General features: G+C 36.0%; 1 protein-coding gene across 1 annotated transcript in view; it reads left to right on the top strand.

Annotated features, from left to right (window-relative positions):
• The window catches only part of LOC145690812 (uncharacterized), a 38638-nt gene extending 33577 nt beyond the window's left edge, over positions 1-5061 (top strand). The window contains exon 2 of the mRNA XM_081766111.1: positions 1655-5061. Coding sequence (XP_081622237.1) covers positions 1655-2900 — 1246 coding nt within the window. The 3' untranslated portion in view covers positions 2901-5061. The remainder of the gene's footprint in view (positions 1-1654) is intronic.
• The last annotated feature ends 15117 nt before the right edge of the window (positions 5062-20178 follow it).

Below are 20178 nucleotides of genomic sequence, written 5' to 3'. Positions count from 1 at the left end.
TGCTGAAATGAATAGGGGTTGAGTTAGGATCCATGAAAATTGCAGAGAGTCACGTTACTGTAAATCACGTGGTCCTTGAGATCCTTTTTAAAGTACAAGGGCCAAAACTATTTTGTGGCATTAGAAAAATGTACGATTAAAAGGATTACAAGTTTATTTTCTTTCTCAGAGATTAAAAACAACAGTGTTCCTGTTCTGCGGTATGCGGCGTCCAATGGCATCAAATAGAACTAATATTCGACACATTGTATGTAACTTTGGAGCACTAGCATATGTACTCTAACCAAACTTTAATCTAAAGTCCAATGTGGTGGAACAGTTACGGGTACCTTTATAAAATTATTTTATCTGTATTAAAACTATAGATACTCACCAGAGCACGACTTTTCCACAGTCCAAACAAATTGTCCCTGGCGTATGTCCAATCTCTATTTTCCCCTGCAAGTTGAAGAGATTTGGCCTTCTCCAAAATCTCTTTCCAGGCTTCCTGTTTCATTTGCTTGGTCAATTTGTTGTCTTTAAATCACCCGAAAAGAACACTTTTTTTCTCTCTTACAAGATGTAACAATGCTAGTTTCTTCTCGAGAAGTTCTTTTTTCCCCATTATTTTTGTTTGAAACTGATAATTTCACAAATCCAACTAACAGTACAACAGCTTACTAACAACAACAACAACTAAAAGAGTGCTCTCGCTTTCCAGCATTCAATTGTCCCCACTTTGCAAAGACTTTGCAATTTTGGACTTCCGGCTCATCAAACTGCAAAGTATTCACAGAAAAATGGTGGAACGCGAAAACTTTGCACTTTGCAATCTTTGCAAAGTGCAAAGTGAAAAGTTGCGAAGTTAAATGGTGGAACAGGCCCCAGGTTATAAAAAATTTAAATTCTATGTTTTGAGCACAAACTACAGGCATTAGTAATAATCTGAGGGTGACGAAGGTGCAAATGCTTGTCCACAATCCCTTAACGTGAAATTCAGGAGTTATGATATGCATTTCAAAAAATAGATAAAGATTACAAGAAATTGAAAACTCTCTGCTTCTCAATTGTATTCAGTTCATAATTGGCCTTAAATATGTATCAGATGTAACCACGTAGCTATATATTAATAGACGCAAAGATTGTAGTATCTATTAAAATTTACTTGGTCACAGTTAGAGATTTTGTACTGATTGAAATGACGATTTTTCTTTTTTTAAATTTTAAAGTTCTTATACTTTTCCTTTGTTTCTTGGTCGTCATAGTAACAGTTTTTTGTATCTGCAATTGAAAGAAGTTCTCTCGATTGTTAAATTTTCTGACACAAAAATTGATGACATAAATATTTTTAGCAACAACTGATCTCTATTTTTACTTATAATAATAAAATGTTTATTCTACATAGCACAAAATAGGTATGTTTGTAGTTACTTGAGTTAACTGTGATATCGTATATACAAATAATTGTACAAATTGACATATTAAAAGTAAACTACGTGTTCTTATTTTTAGAATAGAGACATATGTAATCACCTTGTAAGTTGTCGGTTGCATATTCCTAAAAAATTCATGTTAATGGAACAGAAATATGAACTTCAAAGAATGATTTCATTTCTTTGTTGTTAAGTGCTAATTACCTTCATTTACACTTCCTTATTTATTGAATTTGTTACAGGCGCTATAGCGAATTTGCTCTTCAAACAGAAGCGGATACCTCTATTGCGTTAAGAGAAACTTCTTCTTATTCCGATGAGAAATCTCCAAAGCAGTCTGGTAATGGATTTAATCAATCACCTTTCTCAAGGCTTATGCTAACACGTAAAAGCGAAAATCACATCACGTACCGAAAGAGTGCTGAACGCTATAGTCAAAGATCAACATTGTCAAGCGAAAAATTAGTACATACAGGTGTGGAATCTCGCATCTGCGGAGAGTGTGGAATGTTATTTAGTGTACGTTCAAATTTTGTTACACACATGTTGACCCACACAAAAGAAAAACCTCTCACATGTGAAGACTGCGGACTTGCATTTCACCAACGTTCAAGTTTGGTTGGACACGTGTTAATCCATACAGGAGAAAAACTTCTGAAATGCCAAGAGTGTGGAAAGGTATTTAGCCGAAGATCTCACTTGGCTAGACACATGTTAATCCACACAGGAGAAAAATCTCACACATGCCAACTGTGTGGAAAAGGATTTAATCAACGTTGTCATTTGGCTACACACATGATAATCCATACTGGAGATAAACCCCACACATGCGAAGAGTGTGGAAAGGGGTTTAGTCAACGTTCATCTTTGGCTACACACATGTTAATCCATACAGGAGATAAATCTCACATATGCGAAGAGTGTGGAAAGGGATTTAGTCGACGTTCAACTTTGGTTACACATATGTTAATCCACACAAAGGAAAAACCTCACACATGCCAACACTGTGGAAAAGGATTTAATCAACGTCCTCATTTGGCTACACATATGTTAATCCATACAGGAGATAAACCTCACACATGCGAAGCGTGTGGGAAGGGTTTTAGTCAACGTTCTACTTTGGCTACGCATATGTTAATCCATACAGGAGATAAATCTCACATATGCGAAGAGTGTGGAAAGGGATTTAAGCGACGTTCAACTTTGGCTACACATATGTTAATCCACACAAAGGAAAAACCTTTCACATGCCAATACTGTGGAAAGGGATTTATTCAGCGTTCTCATTTGACTACACATACGTTAATCCATACCGGCGAAAAACTTTACACTTGCCACGAGTGTGGAAAGACAATTAATCAACGGAGTAATTTGGCTACACACATGTTAATCCATACAGGAGAGAAACCTCACACCTGCGAAGGGTGTGGCAAGCGGTTTAGTCATCGTTCGTCTTTAGCTAAACATGTGTTAATCCATAGAAGATAAAAATACACGTGCCAAGAATCTGCGAAAGAGTTTATTCTTGGTCATAACATTCCAAAAAGCACGTTGATACATATAAGTAAAAATCTCCTATCTGCAGAGAGTGTGCAAAAGGGATTAGTAAACGTTTAAATTTAGCTACCTACTTGCTAGTCCATATAGGTCAGAAATCTCTCGCATTTCCAGAGTGTGGAAAGGTGTTTACTAGACGTTCAGGCAGAAAAACGCACATATTGACTAACAAAAGTGAGAAATTCAACAACTGTTGTGAGTTTAGAAAAGGGTTTTGTGTAAGTTAAAACTTGAACACACACGTGCTATTCCGCACAAGGAAGTTGCTTACAAGTTCTAAGAACGTTATAAGGAGTTTTGTGTACTCTCAAACTTTATTACACAATTGTTAATCTGCACAACAGAAAATTCTCACACCCCTGCCAACAGTGTGCAGAAGGATGTAGCGTATTGTCAAGTTTAGCTACAGACATCTTAGTCCACACTGATCAAAAACCTCACTAATACGGCGAGTGTGGAAGGGGATTTAGTCTACCTTCGTGTTTTGCTGCACATATATCAATCCATATGACAGAAAAGTCTCACACATACCAAGAATACGAAATAGGATTTAGTCAACGTTCCCACTTTACAAAACACGTTTACATTAGTGATGGTGAAATTCCCGGGATGATACCCGAAAATTGTAATTTTCCGAGAATTTATGTACACTTCTCCAAAATATAATTGCACGCTTGATTTTTTCTAACCGTTAATATTGTAAGTTTGGCAACAACGTATTCTGAGCTAGATGAATGGAAGGAACGAAAAAAACTTCTGAACAGGATTTGCTGTTTGAAATTCTCAGTTTCTCCTCTGTTACTTCAAATAACGATACATCTAGTTTAAACAGTACCTTAGCATTAATGCAGCAAACACATTTTTTTCTTTTTTAAAGAGAAAACAAATACTTCTCGAAGTAAAACAAAGATCTTCATTAAAACAAGGAGAGTTAAAGAGTTGATTCTTCATCAATGCAACTGTAGGGGCGCGCTCTAGATGTTCCAATAGCAATGCATGTCAAGTAGACTATTTTTTGTGTTGGTTCAAAATGTGGAACCTGGTTCGAATTCCACTCGATATCTTTTTATTTTTTTTTTTTAATTTTTCAGGTATCCTACCCGCACAATTTTATAGTATATATATTACAGTGAGGTAATATACAGCTTTCAGTACTATCCCAAAAAAGGTGTACAGCGGTAAAACTTTTTCTGTATATCTCAAATATGATTTCTCAGTGCAAATCACTTCTTGCATCGATCTATAAGATTTTCGTAAACCTGTAAATAAATATGGAGTTCTAGTGTCCAGAATATTAATATCATATGTAATCCCTCCTTCATCACTACCAAAACGCAGTTTTTATTATTATACGCGTCTTAGACATGGGAGGCCCGTGTTCGGATCGCGACGGGAGCTAATGTGGTTTCGGGCCTATGTTAAGCTGTAGGATCACTCCTCATATAGCCTCGCTGCTCGAAGGGACACTAAACTTAGCACCAAATATATATATATTATACGCGCCTTTCTTGTGAGAAACCCGGGTTCAATTCCTGGCGGAGGTCATGTGGTTTGAGGCCTACATTAAGCTCTTTCTAATAGCACAAAATCTTCCCTAGGATGTCCCATGTCCCTCCCACTCGGAGAAACGGGACTATCCCGGGACGCTCCCGTGGGACTCCTGCGACATCCATGGAACTGACACGGGAGTTCCAAATGTCCGCGTTTTTCCCGGGAATCAGGACGACCCATGGGACTCCAGCAGGAGTCATGCAGGAAGAATCCCGTAGGAAACCGAGGATATCCTCAGGCAGAACCACGTACGCGAATGGGATAATCCCGGGACGATCCTGTGGGACTCCTGAGACATCCGTGGAACCCTGATGGGAATCTTACGGGAATTCAAACTGAAGCTCATTGGGAACAGTGTAGCATTGCACAGTAACTCTTTACAGAAATGACGGTGTGAATCTATTGACTGTTTTCAGGCTCAGGTGTCAGATTTGCAAACACAATGTACACTGCAAATCAAACGGAATATGTGTCATTTCATGTGTAGCTACTTGAGAGGCGGCTTTGGAGAGCCAGATCCTAAAAATTGTCAATACCTTCACCCTGTAATTACCGATAGAGCTATCGTGCAATACCACAAGGTGACCTGTATATGGACCTCCGCTTCAAAGTCCCAGTGTGAGTCCCGCCATGTACATATTTACAAGCTATAGGTAACATTTCAAACGCAAATGGTTTGACCCGGTGACTTGCACTCTCTATTACCGCAGTAACATTTCCAATGATATTAGCTATGGTTAGGTACATTGAAATTTCGTGAGAAAATATATCGATAGGTGCCTTTGGACAATCTCCTTGTTGGCGGGATAAACTGCAAAATGTAGCTAATAGATGCTGCAGGATATAAACTTGACGCCACATTGTATCATCATCAAATCCTTCAGACGTCTTCCTTGTGATAACGTGATCTGTACGATTCAACATAGTCATATATGGGACTATGCGAAATGATAAAAGCGAAGATGTAGCTATTTACAATATATAAGTTATCTGCATATAGTATTTCTCCACATTACTTGTAATAATAACTAACTGAGTGTTGTTCAGGTGTAAATTTCTCCTCAAGGAATAGAAACAAAATAAGAATGGAACATGATTCAACTAGAAAAAAAGAACTGCCTTTTCTGAAACATGAACCTACTTAATCATTAATAACCGAAGGTCACGTTTGGATCGTAGTTATCTAGCATGTGTGTAGCAAAGAAAGATATGCTTAATAAAACAAATGGGTTACACACATAAAATCTTTTATTCAAAAGCTATCGCGCATGCAGGGATTTTTTTTTCAAAATATCACTTTTAAAATATACATCTAGGGTTTGAGCATAGAATGTGAGGATTTGCATGTTGATCCCGGCTTCAGTCACGTGGCACTTTATGTGTGTTCATTTGTCTGTCAACATCACGCTTTGTTCATCCCCTTTCTCTACAAAAACGAAAAGAAAAATTTCTGTAAAAAGACGAAGTGAGTGCAAATATACATAAAAAATTAGCTACAGAAAAATTTAATAATTACGTTAAATACCTATGGATGTAGGGAGATGATATTTGTTGGAATTACTTGCTTTATTATTATGATCCAGTCATAAGACAATGAGACCTGTTTTGCTTGAATTGAAAAATCTTTTCGCTAGAAATATGTAAATACATGTGATGCTGCGAATCAGTCGCGCTTATGACAAGAAGTGAATACAATACTAAGCAGTAATTATAAACCAACAACGAACTTTAAAAAGCCAAGAGAAAGCACACCAAGTTTGGATTTATTTCGCATAGCGATGAATATATAAGTTAGCCTTTAAATCAGTAATCAAGCCAAAAGGCAAAGACAAACAACATAGCTAAATGTCAAGGGCGATCGAGGCAGACACACATTCCAGTTCGAGCTTTGCATAATGACGTTTGTCTCTTTTATTCATTGTTGAACATTATTATCCCTTGACGTAAGTAAAAAATTGTTTCAATGAAAGAAAAAACCTCAATTCATTGAATTCATTTACTGTCTTTTGTATCAGATGTCATGTAAAAAGTGAAAAATGGAACATACGAAGCCAAATTACTAACATTACTTTGTTACAAACCTTGAGATAGAAGTTAGAAAGGAGCAACAAAGTAATAAACAAAATACACTATTTATACAAGTATTTCAAATGGGATGACCAAAAATTACCCGAACCGTACAAAAAAGATCCAGAATTCCGCTGGACGCACACACAAAATGAAGATAATGTGAATCAACTGTGGTGTAGAACAGGGTGTCTACTGGTACTTGAAATACTGGAAATCTACTGGTATTTGATTTCCTTACTAGAAATATTGAAATGTACTGGAAATTATTGTTTAATACTGGAGAAATGTAAAGATTTCCTTTGAGACCCTTCAAGATGGTAGTCCCATTATCTGGGTGTAGATGATAAGATTAATTGGTCAAACATTGAAAAAATTGGTAATTCGAGAAAGAAAATGCATAGTGTTTCCTTTTTTTTTTCTGTTTTAACCCACTAGTTTCTATGCAATCTTCCCATCAGAATATTGAAAGACAAGCTTTTTCAACACATTTTACAGCTTCTTGAATATCATAGTATGACACTTAAAAAAAAATCCAGGTTGGTGTTCTGAAAATTTGTAAGTCAAGAAATCAACTCCAGTAAACATCCTGTAGAATCTCGAAGAACGATCGCCACCCAAACAGTCTTTTGACATGTTTATAAAGTTTATGTGAAAGTATACCGTGTAGGATTTCTTGGGACATGGCAAAACAACATTAAAAACGAAGACTGCCCGACCTGTATGAAGAGAGAAATACAGAACTATAATAATTACAATAGCCATCTACACTGGCGCGCGTTAAAAGTCATAAAATGTGTTTAGTAGACACATCCTACTTCGTAAATGGGTTTCCATGCCTATCGCGGGTGCGTTACACAAGCAAAGAGAGTGTATTATTAATTTGACAACGACTTTTCTGAACTATTAAGCAGGGTCGCACAATGGTGTCTTTGTTGCAACAGCAACAATACATTATAATACAGAATAACTTTCTGTATTATAATTGACTGCCTTAAGCTTCCGTTCACCACGTCGACTAAGCAAGATCAAGCAATTTACAAATCTAAAAGTGTCAATATGTTATTTACGTTTCTCTCTTTTTATTCTTTCCATTGCGTGACGAAGCCAGCTTTGAACTGGTCTTTTGATCTCAGCATCTGTAGCAAATTTGCTGGACGCGTGTTGCCTCACTGTCTCTGGAAATATAATATTTCTGAATGAGAAAAAACTGCCAAATTTCTGCAATAAATATGTGTTATAACATGAAGGAATATGAAATATTCGACATGCGTTTCAATAGGTGGAATGAGGTGCCAAAAGTTATGGGATACAAAGAATAGGTCTATCGTGTTATGCCTTCTCGAGCATGGCGAGGGCAGCAACTTGGAATGGCATGGAATCGACAAGTCGGTGGAAATCCTTCATAAACTCTTGGTTGTTGGCTATTATGACGTGATTGTTGCAAGTAAAACGTGTGCACAAATGGTTCGTACGATGATATCGTACATGTTTCTATTAAATTTATGTCTAGCAGTATAGTTGGCCGATTCATTGTTAAGAACGCTCTGGAAACCAACCGCGAATAATTTTGGCTTGCTGATATTGTCTAGGTCAATCGGACTCGAGGATCCAAGAATGCCATATAAACACGCACCACATAATTACATGCCACCAGCTTGTAACTGCCTTGTTGATAACTTGAGTCTATGGCTTCTAGAGTCTCCGCCACATACGCACTCTACCATCAGTTCGTATCAATTGGGATCATGATCAGTATGACTATCCGGCATATTGACAGTTAACAAGAGCAACACACACATTGATAGTTTCCGTTGTAGAGGCAACATCACGGTCAATGACCTTTTACAGAAGTTCAAGTAACAGCAGTGCGAGTGCTATGTGCATTTTTATTTGTTTTCCGCAACACATGAAGTGGTTCTATACCGCTATCTTATAACTTTAGGACTTTAGTGTATTTCAAAAACAACATCCTAATTTTATTTAAAATCACGAAGCATTTCAGTGGTAGCTTGCAATTCTACTTTATAATTAAGTTTAGAGGTTTTTCAAAACGAGAAATATTTGTGTACGATACCATGATTAAAAATAATCTCCTGGATAACGCACTCCTCAACATTATAAAAAAAATCTACCATCCATTCTTCTTTCTCAAAAATAAATTTTAAAATAGAATGAAACAACAGTTCACGATCATTAAATTTTAAGAAAAGTCAATTATGATATTAAACAAGTAGTGAGTATCAAGAAACTAAGAGAATAAGTTTATGTAAGATGGTAGAAAATACTAAATTCACAATCCTCAATTTAATTTCTGAAAACATATCGACATTTATTTTCTCATACAAATTCTTTGGAAAAACTGAGCTCTGTGAACAAATTACTTCGGAGAATTGTCTTACAATACTAACCTCTGGATAATTTTTGTGGTGGATGGTCAAATCGAGTGGAAACACATACAAATTCTAGTTAATAGTCTTAAATAATAATATAAGGAAATATATAATAAGTCATAATATATTACCTGTAAGAACATCACAAAGTGCAAGGGCTGAGAATGATGTCTTCGTCTTTCCGCCTGTCCAAATTATTTCCGCTGCCAACATGTTGGTTAGAATTCGCTTCATTATACTCGTAACAATACTGTCAATATTAGTACTCTCTATCTTACGAAGCTCTGCAATCTGAAATATAAAATTTAACATTAAATTACGCAACAAATTTATCAGAGTACAAATATAAAATTCTATTGATTGCAAACTTGGTAATTGCAGGAATTATCAGGTCTTAGCACTTTAAACGTTATGAACTTCATAATTTTTTTTAGAGGTATTGTTTGAAATTATTTTTGAAAAAAGTATTTAAATTACAATAGCGATACTAACAGATTGAAGTATACTTAGTTCTTATCGAAGTTGGTTGTTATTCTTATCCACAATGTTTCAGTTAAAAATATTTCTCGGACATTAAGAAACACCAAAAAATACTCAATATATTGTACACATAGCGAAAACATATACCATTATATTCACGATACATACTAAGCTTTCTCGCACAACAAAAAATTTTCGAAGACTGGGCACCGGCTAAATGTTTTTCTCCGACGGTCTGGACAAGAAAGAAAGAAAGAAAAAGAAATCAAATCAAGATAAAAAAAGAAAGAAATAAAGCAAATTATTTAGGTACTCAAGTTGTATATGACACATACAAGCTGGTTGTGTAGATTTACTAGTTTCATTTGGTGTCTCTTGTGGTTTGTTTTTTGAAAAAATGTTGATTGATTTGTCTGTTGTACGTATGGTAAATGCCTCTGTTAGTGATGATTTTTTCCATATGTAGGTATTTTTTTTTTAGAACATATTGGCTGAGCACATATGCAACCATGATCAACGTTTTTAAAAAATGTTCTAGAAGGGTCTTAGCTTTTCATAGTCTCCTATGGCAACGGGCCTTCTACAGCTTAAACATACACATATCGTTAATAAAACTGAATTAGAAACTTATCTGAGGCTGGCTACTCATTTGGGATTTCAAAACTCCCTTACTCTTCAAGGTTTCTCACAAAATTTTACACTAAGTAACTCAAATGGGTACTTTCGAAGTTTGAAAATATATAACACACTTCAGTTATACTATAGTGGATAAGAAGAGCTAAGTAAGGAATTGTAGAAGCATAAGAATATTTTAAATATTACAGAAGGTACAAATATGTATCTCTATTTGGCAACTTTCACTCTGAAGCTTAGCGCAATTTACATTACCATTAGTTCACCACAAAAATACAGTAGTCTACCTCTGTATGCACGTTAACATTACAAGAAACCTAAACTAAAAGAAGAACGTAAATTTCAAGATGATGATCAACAGCAAGAACTGAAAAAATAATTGTTACTACTCTAATTTAAATTTAAAATTTCACAGCATGGGACTTAAAACTGCAAGCAGGTTACGCCACAAACGTTCCTTATACATTTAAAAGTGGTCAACAGCATAACAGAAAATCAGTAGTAAAAAAACTGCACAGTTGTAAGTTACATTACTTCGATCTGACAAATGTACATGACTCGCACATGTCCTGTTACTTATAATTTATATGCATAACATAGGAGAACCGAACTACCGCTCTTCTTTTAATCACGTAATAGTTTACTTCTTTTAGTGCTCAGCCAACAGAAATGGGGATACTATCTGTCTCACCCATAAGAACAGTATGGGTTCCTTTACAATAACATACAGAAACAAACTGGCTTGGCAGTGATCCTTATGTTTTCAGTTAATCTCAAATTTTCCGTTTATTAAAAAAGAAATCCTTAACTTTTCCAGAATTTTCAAATTCTCTGGCTTTCCACAGTAGGTGGCAACCCTATATTTGTCGTTTGTAAAAAAGCATACATTTTCTTCTCATAACTAAATATATTCAACAAATACGGAGCTAAAATACCAAACGTCTCCTAAATGCTGGATCATTTGCAATCCTCCTCTCACACTCATAGAGGTCGTCCAGCGTTTCAAGGGGGAAATTCTCCAGCGGTGATCTTCCGTTATATTCCTCTACTGGTGGGTTATCATTGGTCTTGAACGCCCCAATAGTGTCTAACTTTTCTTCTAATCGATGTATAGCCTGCTGTACATGTTGCACTGAATATTTCAAACTTGCTAAGTGTGCAAGCACCTGCTTTTGGAATTCTGTTGAGAATGAAGAGAAATGAAAACGAATAATTATAATGGTAACATTACCTTACTCACATCACTGGAAACTGTACAATATATATATATATATATATATATATATATATATATATATATATATATATATATATATATAATTTAGTCTGTCAGCTATAGATTAAAACTTTTCAGGCCCCAGATAAAAGTCCATCGAGGAAGACACCACAATCTTGTGCATTAAACGTCATAATGTGTACAAATGTAAGCGTTCAGTGAAATCTATTTTCTCAATTTGAACAATGGACTTCTGATAATTAATACGAATACATATAGATTTTCACTACATTGACGATGAGCTGTAATTAAAAAACAAAATGTAATGATTCACCATCTTGCCGAGAAATCTTTGCCCGAAAACACAAATGTATCTTCCCCAATTGAATTGAAATGAAATGAAATCTGTAGTTTAACGTCCTATGATTACGCAAGCGAAGGCCAAAGGAGAGGGATGAAATAGCAAGTGAATAATGAAAGAAATGATGGAATGAGAAAGTGGGAGGAAAGGGGAAACCCAGAGAAAACCCACAGACACAATGTGGTTCAGCACGTACTAACAGCCTAGGATCGAATCAGGGACTCCTAAAACCAGAGGTGAGCCCATCTTTCGCAATTATCGTGAGAGGTTGCAAGCACGGGCAACGACAAACGTACGCGGGAATAACAAACAATACCGCCTCTCGCACAACATGGAAACTTCAATCATTACCTTAGTTCCATTATGCAATGACAAGGAATTGCGTTTAGGTATGCATTTAGCTATTACACGTATCACCTACTTTATGTTTACTCATTCTCCAAGATAGGAAACGATACGTTTCATGTCAGAAAATTCATCCTCTTAGCGAAGGTAGCATCAATGTACTCTGCCGATCGTCTCTTTACACACAAATAGTGACATGTGCTTTCATCTAGAGGAACTGTCACGAGACTAGAGAAGTTGGTATCTTTTCCCTATGCATTCATAATCAAATTCATGATTTTTAATCTGGAAAGTATTTAGTTTAACAGTTGTCTGAATCTTTTGCTGTATGTAGTTTCATGGAAATAACTTCAAGAAATAGAACAGTTCATGTTCGAATTCAAAATTGTGAAATATACAAAAAGAGGACTAAACGGAAAGTAAAACCAACTCGCTACCAACAGCGATGTAATGTCGTAGGACTGAACATTTTGTGGCAACATAAATATTTTTGTGGTCTCGGGAGAGGGCTATAATAAGTTTTACTCATTATGTGATGATATTCATGGATGGGCGACAGGTCTGAAGCGGTCTTATCTCGACCCAAGGGTTCCTGGTTTGAATCCTGACTTGGTCCTTGTGTGATTTCAAACATGTCCAGTGCCTCGTGATGTGTTTTGTCTTTACAAAAGAAAGTATATTCTGTAACAAGTTGTGGACATCTGAAATAATTTTATTTTAAAAGGTTGGTAACACAATGGAATGGCAACCCAAATGGCCTTGGTTTGATTCCCAATCCAAGTCACAAACTTTTACTCTGTAAATTTACCGTAATGAACCCTCGCATACAGAGGCTTTGGAGCAAAAAAAGTCAGAAGTTCACTTCATTTCAGCATTGTATTGATTAGCGAAATGTTTCAAAATTTCCCCAGAAGGCTGTTCCTCTTTTATTTTATAAACAAAATTGTAAAATGATAGTTTGTAGGAAGTGTGACGGCACTATTATCATTTATCCGACAGTCAACATTTTATTGTTTGTATAAAAAACTATAAAAATCTAAAGTTCTTACTTTAATCTTTTCCAATCTTTACACTGCAAATATAACATTTGGCTACGTTACTCCCCATACATTTTTACCAGTTTTATACCACAAAAAAGCTAAGTAAGAGCGGTGGAAATGTTGGACGTAAAATAAAGTGGAAACACAAAGAAGAGTTAACAAGTTCTGGTTGACAACCTTTATAATTAAATTTGAAATTTGGTTGTTGTATGTTGAACATGATAAAGTAGACATAATCGCAACCTGATAATTACACAACAGCCAGATTTTGAATTTAAAATTTGAAAGTGAGGCAGTAAGTATTTAAACTATTATCCATCAGAACTTGGCGACGATTTCATTTCTTTTTATATGCTCTTTGTCTGTTCGACGGGATAAATGTTGAAATTATTTAAGTTTGTAGTTTTCCTTTCGTTGTCTCAAGAACTTTACAATTTGGCCAAATTTCAGCTTTCTAATACAATCAGAAGATCTCAAAAACTTTGATGATTTCTGAGTCAATTAGAGAGGACTTTTCACGTTTTGAGGTACATGTATTTGGAAAAATATAAGTTCCACAGAGATGGAGACTGATAGTTTATTAAAGCCTAAGATCTTCATATGTTAATATGAGGTTTTGGAGCATTTTTGATCAGAAGTTACACGAGGTTCAAAAGGGCTCGAATTGTTTTCAGTAAAGTTTGGCTGGCAGTGCTCACAGCAAAAGTACGAACAATACTTTATGGTACGAGCATTAAAAGAAAAGTAATACGAACCTGAATTACCTGTATATTGATTGCTTATAGAGTCATTGTATCGTTCTAATGGCGTTTCTCATCATATGCCGTTAGCGATAGCGGTGGCAGATCTTGAAGCAATTTTTGAAATTTGCCTCTTGAATGCGGCATGAGATCATCATCCGAAGAAGGCATTCTCCTTGCTTGTAACCGCCGCTACATCTTCCTCTCTACATCGTCTTCACAGGTGTCTATTTCCGTCTCATATTCTGCACGTCTCAACTTTTCGATGCCCTTGTCGTACGTATCTACCAATGAAATAAATATGGAGAAAACAATTACAACCATGCAAATTACGGAGTTTCAGAACTGATATAGATATATATATATCTTTACAGTACTTGTTAAGTATATTCTTCTTTAATTATTTCATCAGTACACTTTTGTCTTTCAATTCTATTTTGCAGTAAAATATCTCGAATAATTTCAGTATCTATCCATTCTTATTACCAACTTATTGCAAAGAAATACTTGTTTTTTCTTATGTGTCAATAAATACCTCAGTCCTCTGAAAGTCACAGCTTGTCATATTTGAAGCCACAAAAATGCCGCGCAACACCATTCCTAACTTTTTTCCTAAGTAATATATATATATATATATATATATATATATATATTGTACGTACATGCAGCGTAGGTAGCATAGCAGTTGCTGAAACCTGAAGTATATCCGGACAGTCCTCATGTTATTAAGGTAAACTATATATGATAAAAGAATACATGAGAAAGTGTTCTTAGATAAAATACAGAAGTTAACCCGAATTTTCGTTAAGAAATAAAGAAAGAAAAACAAAAACATATACATACGTCATTATGACTACCTTATGTGATGTACGTGAGGGTCATTCCATGTTAAAAAAATATTTTCCTCCCGACAGTCTTAGATTTGTTTTTACTTTGGCTAGTTCAATGTCCCGGGCAATAAATGAAATTTACTAATTTCTGAAATGTTATCTCAATTGCCAAATATGTTTGGAGTGATGCCTGTTGTGTGTCATTCTTATTGGTCATGATGTGATATCAATGTACCGGTATTTAAGTAATAAACTATATATTGTTCACTGTAATTAAAGAGGGAGTGTTTTGAGGTATTAAGGTTAAATGTTACATTGAATGTTCCACAATGAAAAGAGATCTGAGCGCATCGGTTTGTTGAGTGATATGTTAAATTTAAGAACAGTCATGAGCTCTTCTTCCGTGCATCTATATGAATTGGTGTAAACAAAAAGAATGTAAGTCAAACGGAAAACTCACTGATTTAGAACCTGTTTGTTTACACCAATTCATATGTAATCAAGAGGAATAACGCTATAATTTTCCTGACAGCTTTCGGTAAACGACAGCTATAGAGATGCATGCATTATTTACATATTTATTGGAAAAGAGTGTAATGTAATACCAGATATATAAACTTAATAATACATATTCATAAACTAAACAGAAAATACTTACATGCTGCGGATAACAATTTGATTACAGGATACACGTGCCACTCTCGATCTGGCTCTTCCCTATTTCGAACAGCTTTGTTGTATCTGAGGTTATTGGTGAGTTTGGACCAATAACCTTTTTTCCTACATCAAGCAACCAACATGTTGGAACAAGTTGAACCCCATCTTCGAATCAACGATACAGTATTTAGCGTCCGCAGGTATATCCATATCGATGACGTTACGAAAACTCGATACTTCTAAAACAAATTACACTAATACATAGTTCCACATAGTAAACAAAAACAATTAAAACAAGGTTACGTCTGATTCAACACTGTATGAGTGATATGAACGTCACTTAGAAACTTAATGTTCAACATACAAATTACGATGCTATTTGGTAGAATGAATCAAACGCAAAATTATAAATGACTCTGAATACGGAAAAATAAAATACTTTCTACATATATCTTGCGCTTTCCACACTTTCAGTTCAGAAATTTCTTTCACTCGCAGTATACGCAACATAGATGATTCGCATGGGTGACCAAAAAATTCAATTCTTCTTTTGAATTCTCGCCCTATTACCACCATACATCTAAGTATGGACGAATACGCAAAATTACTTATTAGCAATACCTGACCCCCACTAAAGCCACAACAGTTATCTGGCTGTATATTCCTTAACTCAAACTTAGATTGTACACAATAACGCTCATATTGTGGCTCTGTGCATCCCATAATTAAAGGACCACAATGATGCTCTTTCTCAAAGCCGGATGCTTAGCACATCTGCTGGTTTCTTTCGCTTACAATACTTTTCATTTCCTTGTATCGTCTATGTATTTGCTGCAGGGGTTTATCTGCTTTTCTCACCCATTTTTTTTATACCTGCGTATAATTTTCGAAGTGAAACGCACTGTACATTTGTAGAGAACCCAAATGCAGAACGTCGTCAAAAATATGCACCAAACCATGAACGTTATGAGACATGTACTCCTGTCCATAAAGAGAAGCAAATTTGTCTACAAAGTACACTAATAGCTGCTTAGCGTATTCAACGTAAGGAACACAAAGCTGTTCGCTTACCAACAACGTAGTTGCAACATGTAACACAAGGAAATGTAAATATATCTCTTTACTGATTTTCTGATGCAAAACAACTGGGCCAGTATACAACAAAAACTGGCGGTACTCCGTAGCTTTCCACATTTTGATATACTTTAGGGATCTAGAACGTCTAGTGAACTCTTTTGGAGTGTACGTTCTGTAATTCTCTAGTTCAGTGGAAATTTTGTCCACTTGTGAACGAGGCAAACGTATTTTTAGAGGCCCAAGTAACCACAAATATAATATTTTCCTGACGACTCCCAAGCATATCAGATGCATAAAATCTAACGGGATCTGAGTTACCAGTCCTAAGCCAGGTATATAATTCAAAACTTCGAGCTAGATTATATTCATCATCAGTCTGAAGTGCAAATTCAGAATCATTTCTCTTAGCTGCATCACTATTGTTGAAACACCTTCCCGTGTATGTATTCTCCTTCAACTTTACATTTGGTGCAGCTGTTATAACCTGTATGACATTTAACACATAATATAAACGATTTTGCTGGCGCGTCGCACACTATAGCTTTAATTTTTACATGGACGTTTTTTCCATTCACGATTATGCCATTAGTAACAATATCGATGCTTTCATTCACAAATGCTTGCATGAACTCATTGCTATCTGCCGGCTTAGCCATTCCATGATAAAGACCTACTAGATTAACTTCTGAAAATGGTTGTATAGAGCACAAAATCGGCCATAAGCAACTTGTTGATGATTTTGATAACGGTACTCCATCAATCCCAACAAGCACTTGGATTCCAGTAACCCCATGAAACTTATCGTTAGATAAGAGGGAGGAAATGGCCTCGCTAAATCCCAAATGTATGTAATGCCCAGGTGACATAACAATCACAGTAGAATCTCGAGGTGTTTGCAATAGAATTTTGGGATCTTTTGAAAGGGACTGACAACATTCTTCCCTTAAAATTCCAAGTAAATCTGCTAATGCAGAATGAGTTATATTTCTCTGCATGGCCCAATGTGCAAGTTTGTCCCTCAGAGAAATGTGTTTTAGTATTGAACTTACATTCTCATCATCGCTTTCCGAAGAATCGTCGACTAGCACGTTATCACCACTATATTGTCCATTAGTAGCAATTCGAACAACGTCCTCCTCTGACACATTATTTTCAACACAAACGTCTACATTTAAGCATTGATCTGATATTTTATGTCCTTGAACTTCTTCTGAAGACAATCCACTTCCCGATATGCTTTCATCATATGTTAGCCTCTGTGAAGAATATAGGGGTTCCTCTACATCTAAAGTATTACCTCGAACATTTGCTGACACGTAACCAGTGTTCGGGACGTTCCATTGTTTGATTCAATATTAACTTCCTTATCTGATGATACAGTCTTCTCATAGATTGTTAACATCAATTCATCTGTCTCTTGTTGTATCCGTCTTCGTAAATGCCTCGAAGATATGCAACCTGCGGATTTTCTCTTTCTTTCCATTTCCTGGAATTAATGAAAAAATCAATGCTTGAAATTTCAGCAGGGCTCGCAAAAGCCATGTTTGAAAACAGAAACAGCTTTTTTGAGTTTAAAACCATACTATTTTTGTTGTTGGTGGTGGTGTTTAAAGCAGGTTTTTTGGTTTAAATTGATTGGCTTTAATTATTTAGATTACATGTGAATAGAACTAACTTCGTTTGACATTAGCAAGCTATCTCATGGCTGTATGGTTAGCGTACGCGCTTTTGATGCGGGAGACTCGGATTCGATTCCCGATGGGAGCTCATGTGACTCGGATTCCACGTTAAGCTGCAGGTCCACGTCTCATATAGCCATGCTACTGAAAGAGAACCGACACTCCAAGCCAAGATTGTCCTTAACGTCCTTATGTAACAGTGGAGACCTTATGAAGGATGGAACCTAAAGCTTAACGTGGGATCAAATCACTTACCCAGTTTGTCCCCAAGAAAAACTGTCCTCCACCTGGCCCCGAAACCAAGACCAGGCTCGACCCTCTGCAGATTCATGTACAGAGGAGACCTGATAGAAATATGTTATATTGATCTTGCGTACGTGTGAATATTTTAAGTTATTTTAGAAAGACAACTGCACAAGTGAAATCACTGTACAGATTATTGAGGTGAGCGAGCCTATGTTTTTTTAAAACAGAACTAGTCCCAGGTATTTGGTGACCGAACTTGGCACGATCATAGCCGACTAAGTTTCAGAACGTGACGATGTTGATGGCCCATGTTTTTGAGGAAACAGCCAAATTTATAACAAAGTCTTGATAATGACACAGACAACTCTAGTCCAAGGTCTTTCAAGTTACGGTGACCACATTTGGCACGGTGAGATTAGCAAAAGCCCACTAAGATTTTCCGCGCCAAAGTTTCACACGCTAATAAGGGACTTTTGCAGTAACTAAATATTGGTAATAATTAGGGTTGGCTGGTTTAACACGTTAACTGTCAAGGGTGAATTTTGGCCTCCACTGGTAGAGTGGCAAACGTTCATTATTCTTGTTTTGTTCACATTTTCTTAATATTAATGCCGAAACATGACCTAAGGCAACATATCGAATCCACGTCCACGAAAGTAGTGAGTCAGATCGCACCTACGCGTGTCTTTTATTTACGCGCAAGGAAGTAAATCACAGTTGTGCTTGCAACTATGCTTGATATTCGTTTTGTTCGTGCAAACTATGTTCGTGTGAGACGTGTGGATGAATTTCTCTTACTTTTAGTACTAATAGGTATTCTTTTTTTGTCTTAGTGATCGGCCCTAAAAAAAACAGCAACATCTGGCAACAAAACCCAAAGCGTCAATCTATCCTATATTGTGTGTGATGGAAATACAAATAGCCTAACAACAACTCGAAGAATTAGAAATTGTGGGTCCGATCGGACCTACGAGAACATTTTCTTAGACTACAGCCGTGCGTCCGATTATAACCACATGGTGGTTAACGTGTGAAACAAGTTTTTTATTTATTTTTTAATGTTTAAACCGAAAACAAACTTAAAGGCAAAAATGTCACAAATAGTGTAAACTGGCAATGTTTCCACATATCTCAAACCGTCTCAATTAATTGTATCTAATTTTCTCCTTGTAATCATTGAGTATCGGGTTTGATTCCCGATCGGGACACAATTTTTTTTAAGAGGGAAAACGGTTCGGATGTTACTTTAAGCAGTAGGTCCCGTTATTGAGAACGTTGCTGTTACGTAAAGACGTTAAGCCTAAACAAACCAAATAAAACCAAGTTATATTTCACCTATCTGCTTCCCTCAATGCCTGTTGCTTCACAAAGAAGCCAGAAGTACTTTTGTTTAAATGTAGTGATAGAAGTTGCAAAACCTTATTGGCTACATCCACATCTTATCAATTGGACTTTTCAGTTTTAATTTTAAAATTCCAGCCCTTTTTAAGAAATAAACGTCGCTTTTAGCGAACTGGCTATTATACAGTGACAATAAAATAAATTTTAACACCATGTGCGTTGATTTTCTCGGAGTTTTTCCATTTCCTTACATTTCTTTCATTTCACCATTTCACTTATTATTATCATCAGTCTCCCTTAGCCAAGGGCATAATCGTAGGACGTAAAACTTAAAAACAAACATGAAAATTACTATGCAAAATATCTGCTTATGAGAAATCACACCGGCACGACTAAGGCGGGAGCTTTTCGATATAAATATATATATATATATACCGCACAGCTCTGTCCTACTGAAACTGGACAATCCCGATTCACATAATACTATCTGTATTAGCATAAAGTGAAGTGGGCGAAGCCCAAATTCTGTTGTTTCCTAGTAAAAAATCAGATT

This window comes from Thermobia domestica, chromosome 7 (genome assembly GCF_964235325.1).
Source record: "Thermobia domestica chromosome 7, izTheDome1.hap1.1, whole genome shotgun sequence".
Classification (NCBI taxonomy): domain Eukaryota; kingdom Metazoa; phylum Arthropoda; class Insecta; order Zygentoma; family Lepismatidae; genus Thermobia; species Thermobia domestica.
Note: the sequence above shows the minus strand (reverse complement) of the source record. Positions and strands in the feature narration are given on the sequence as shown.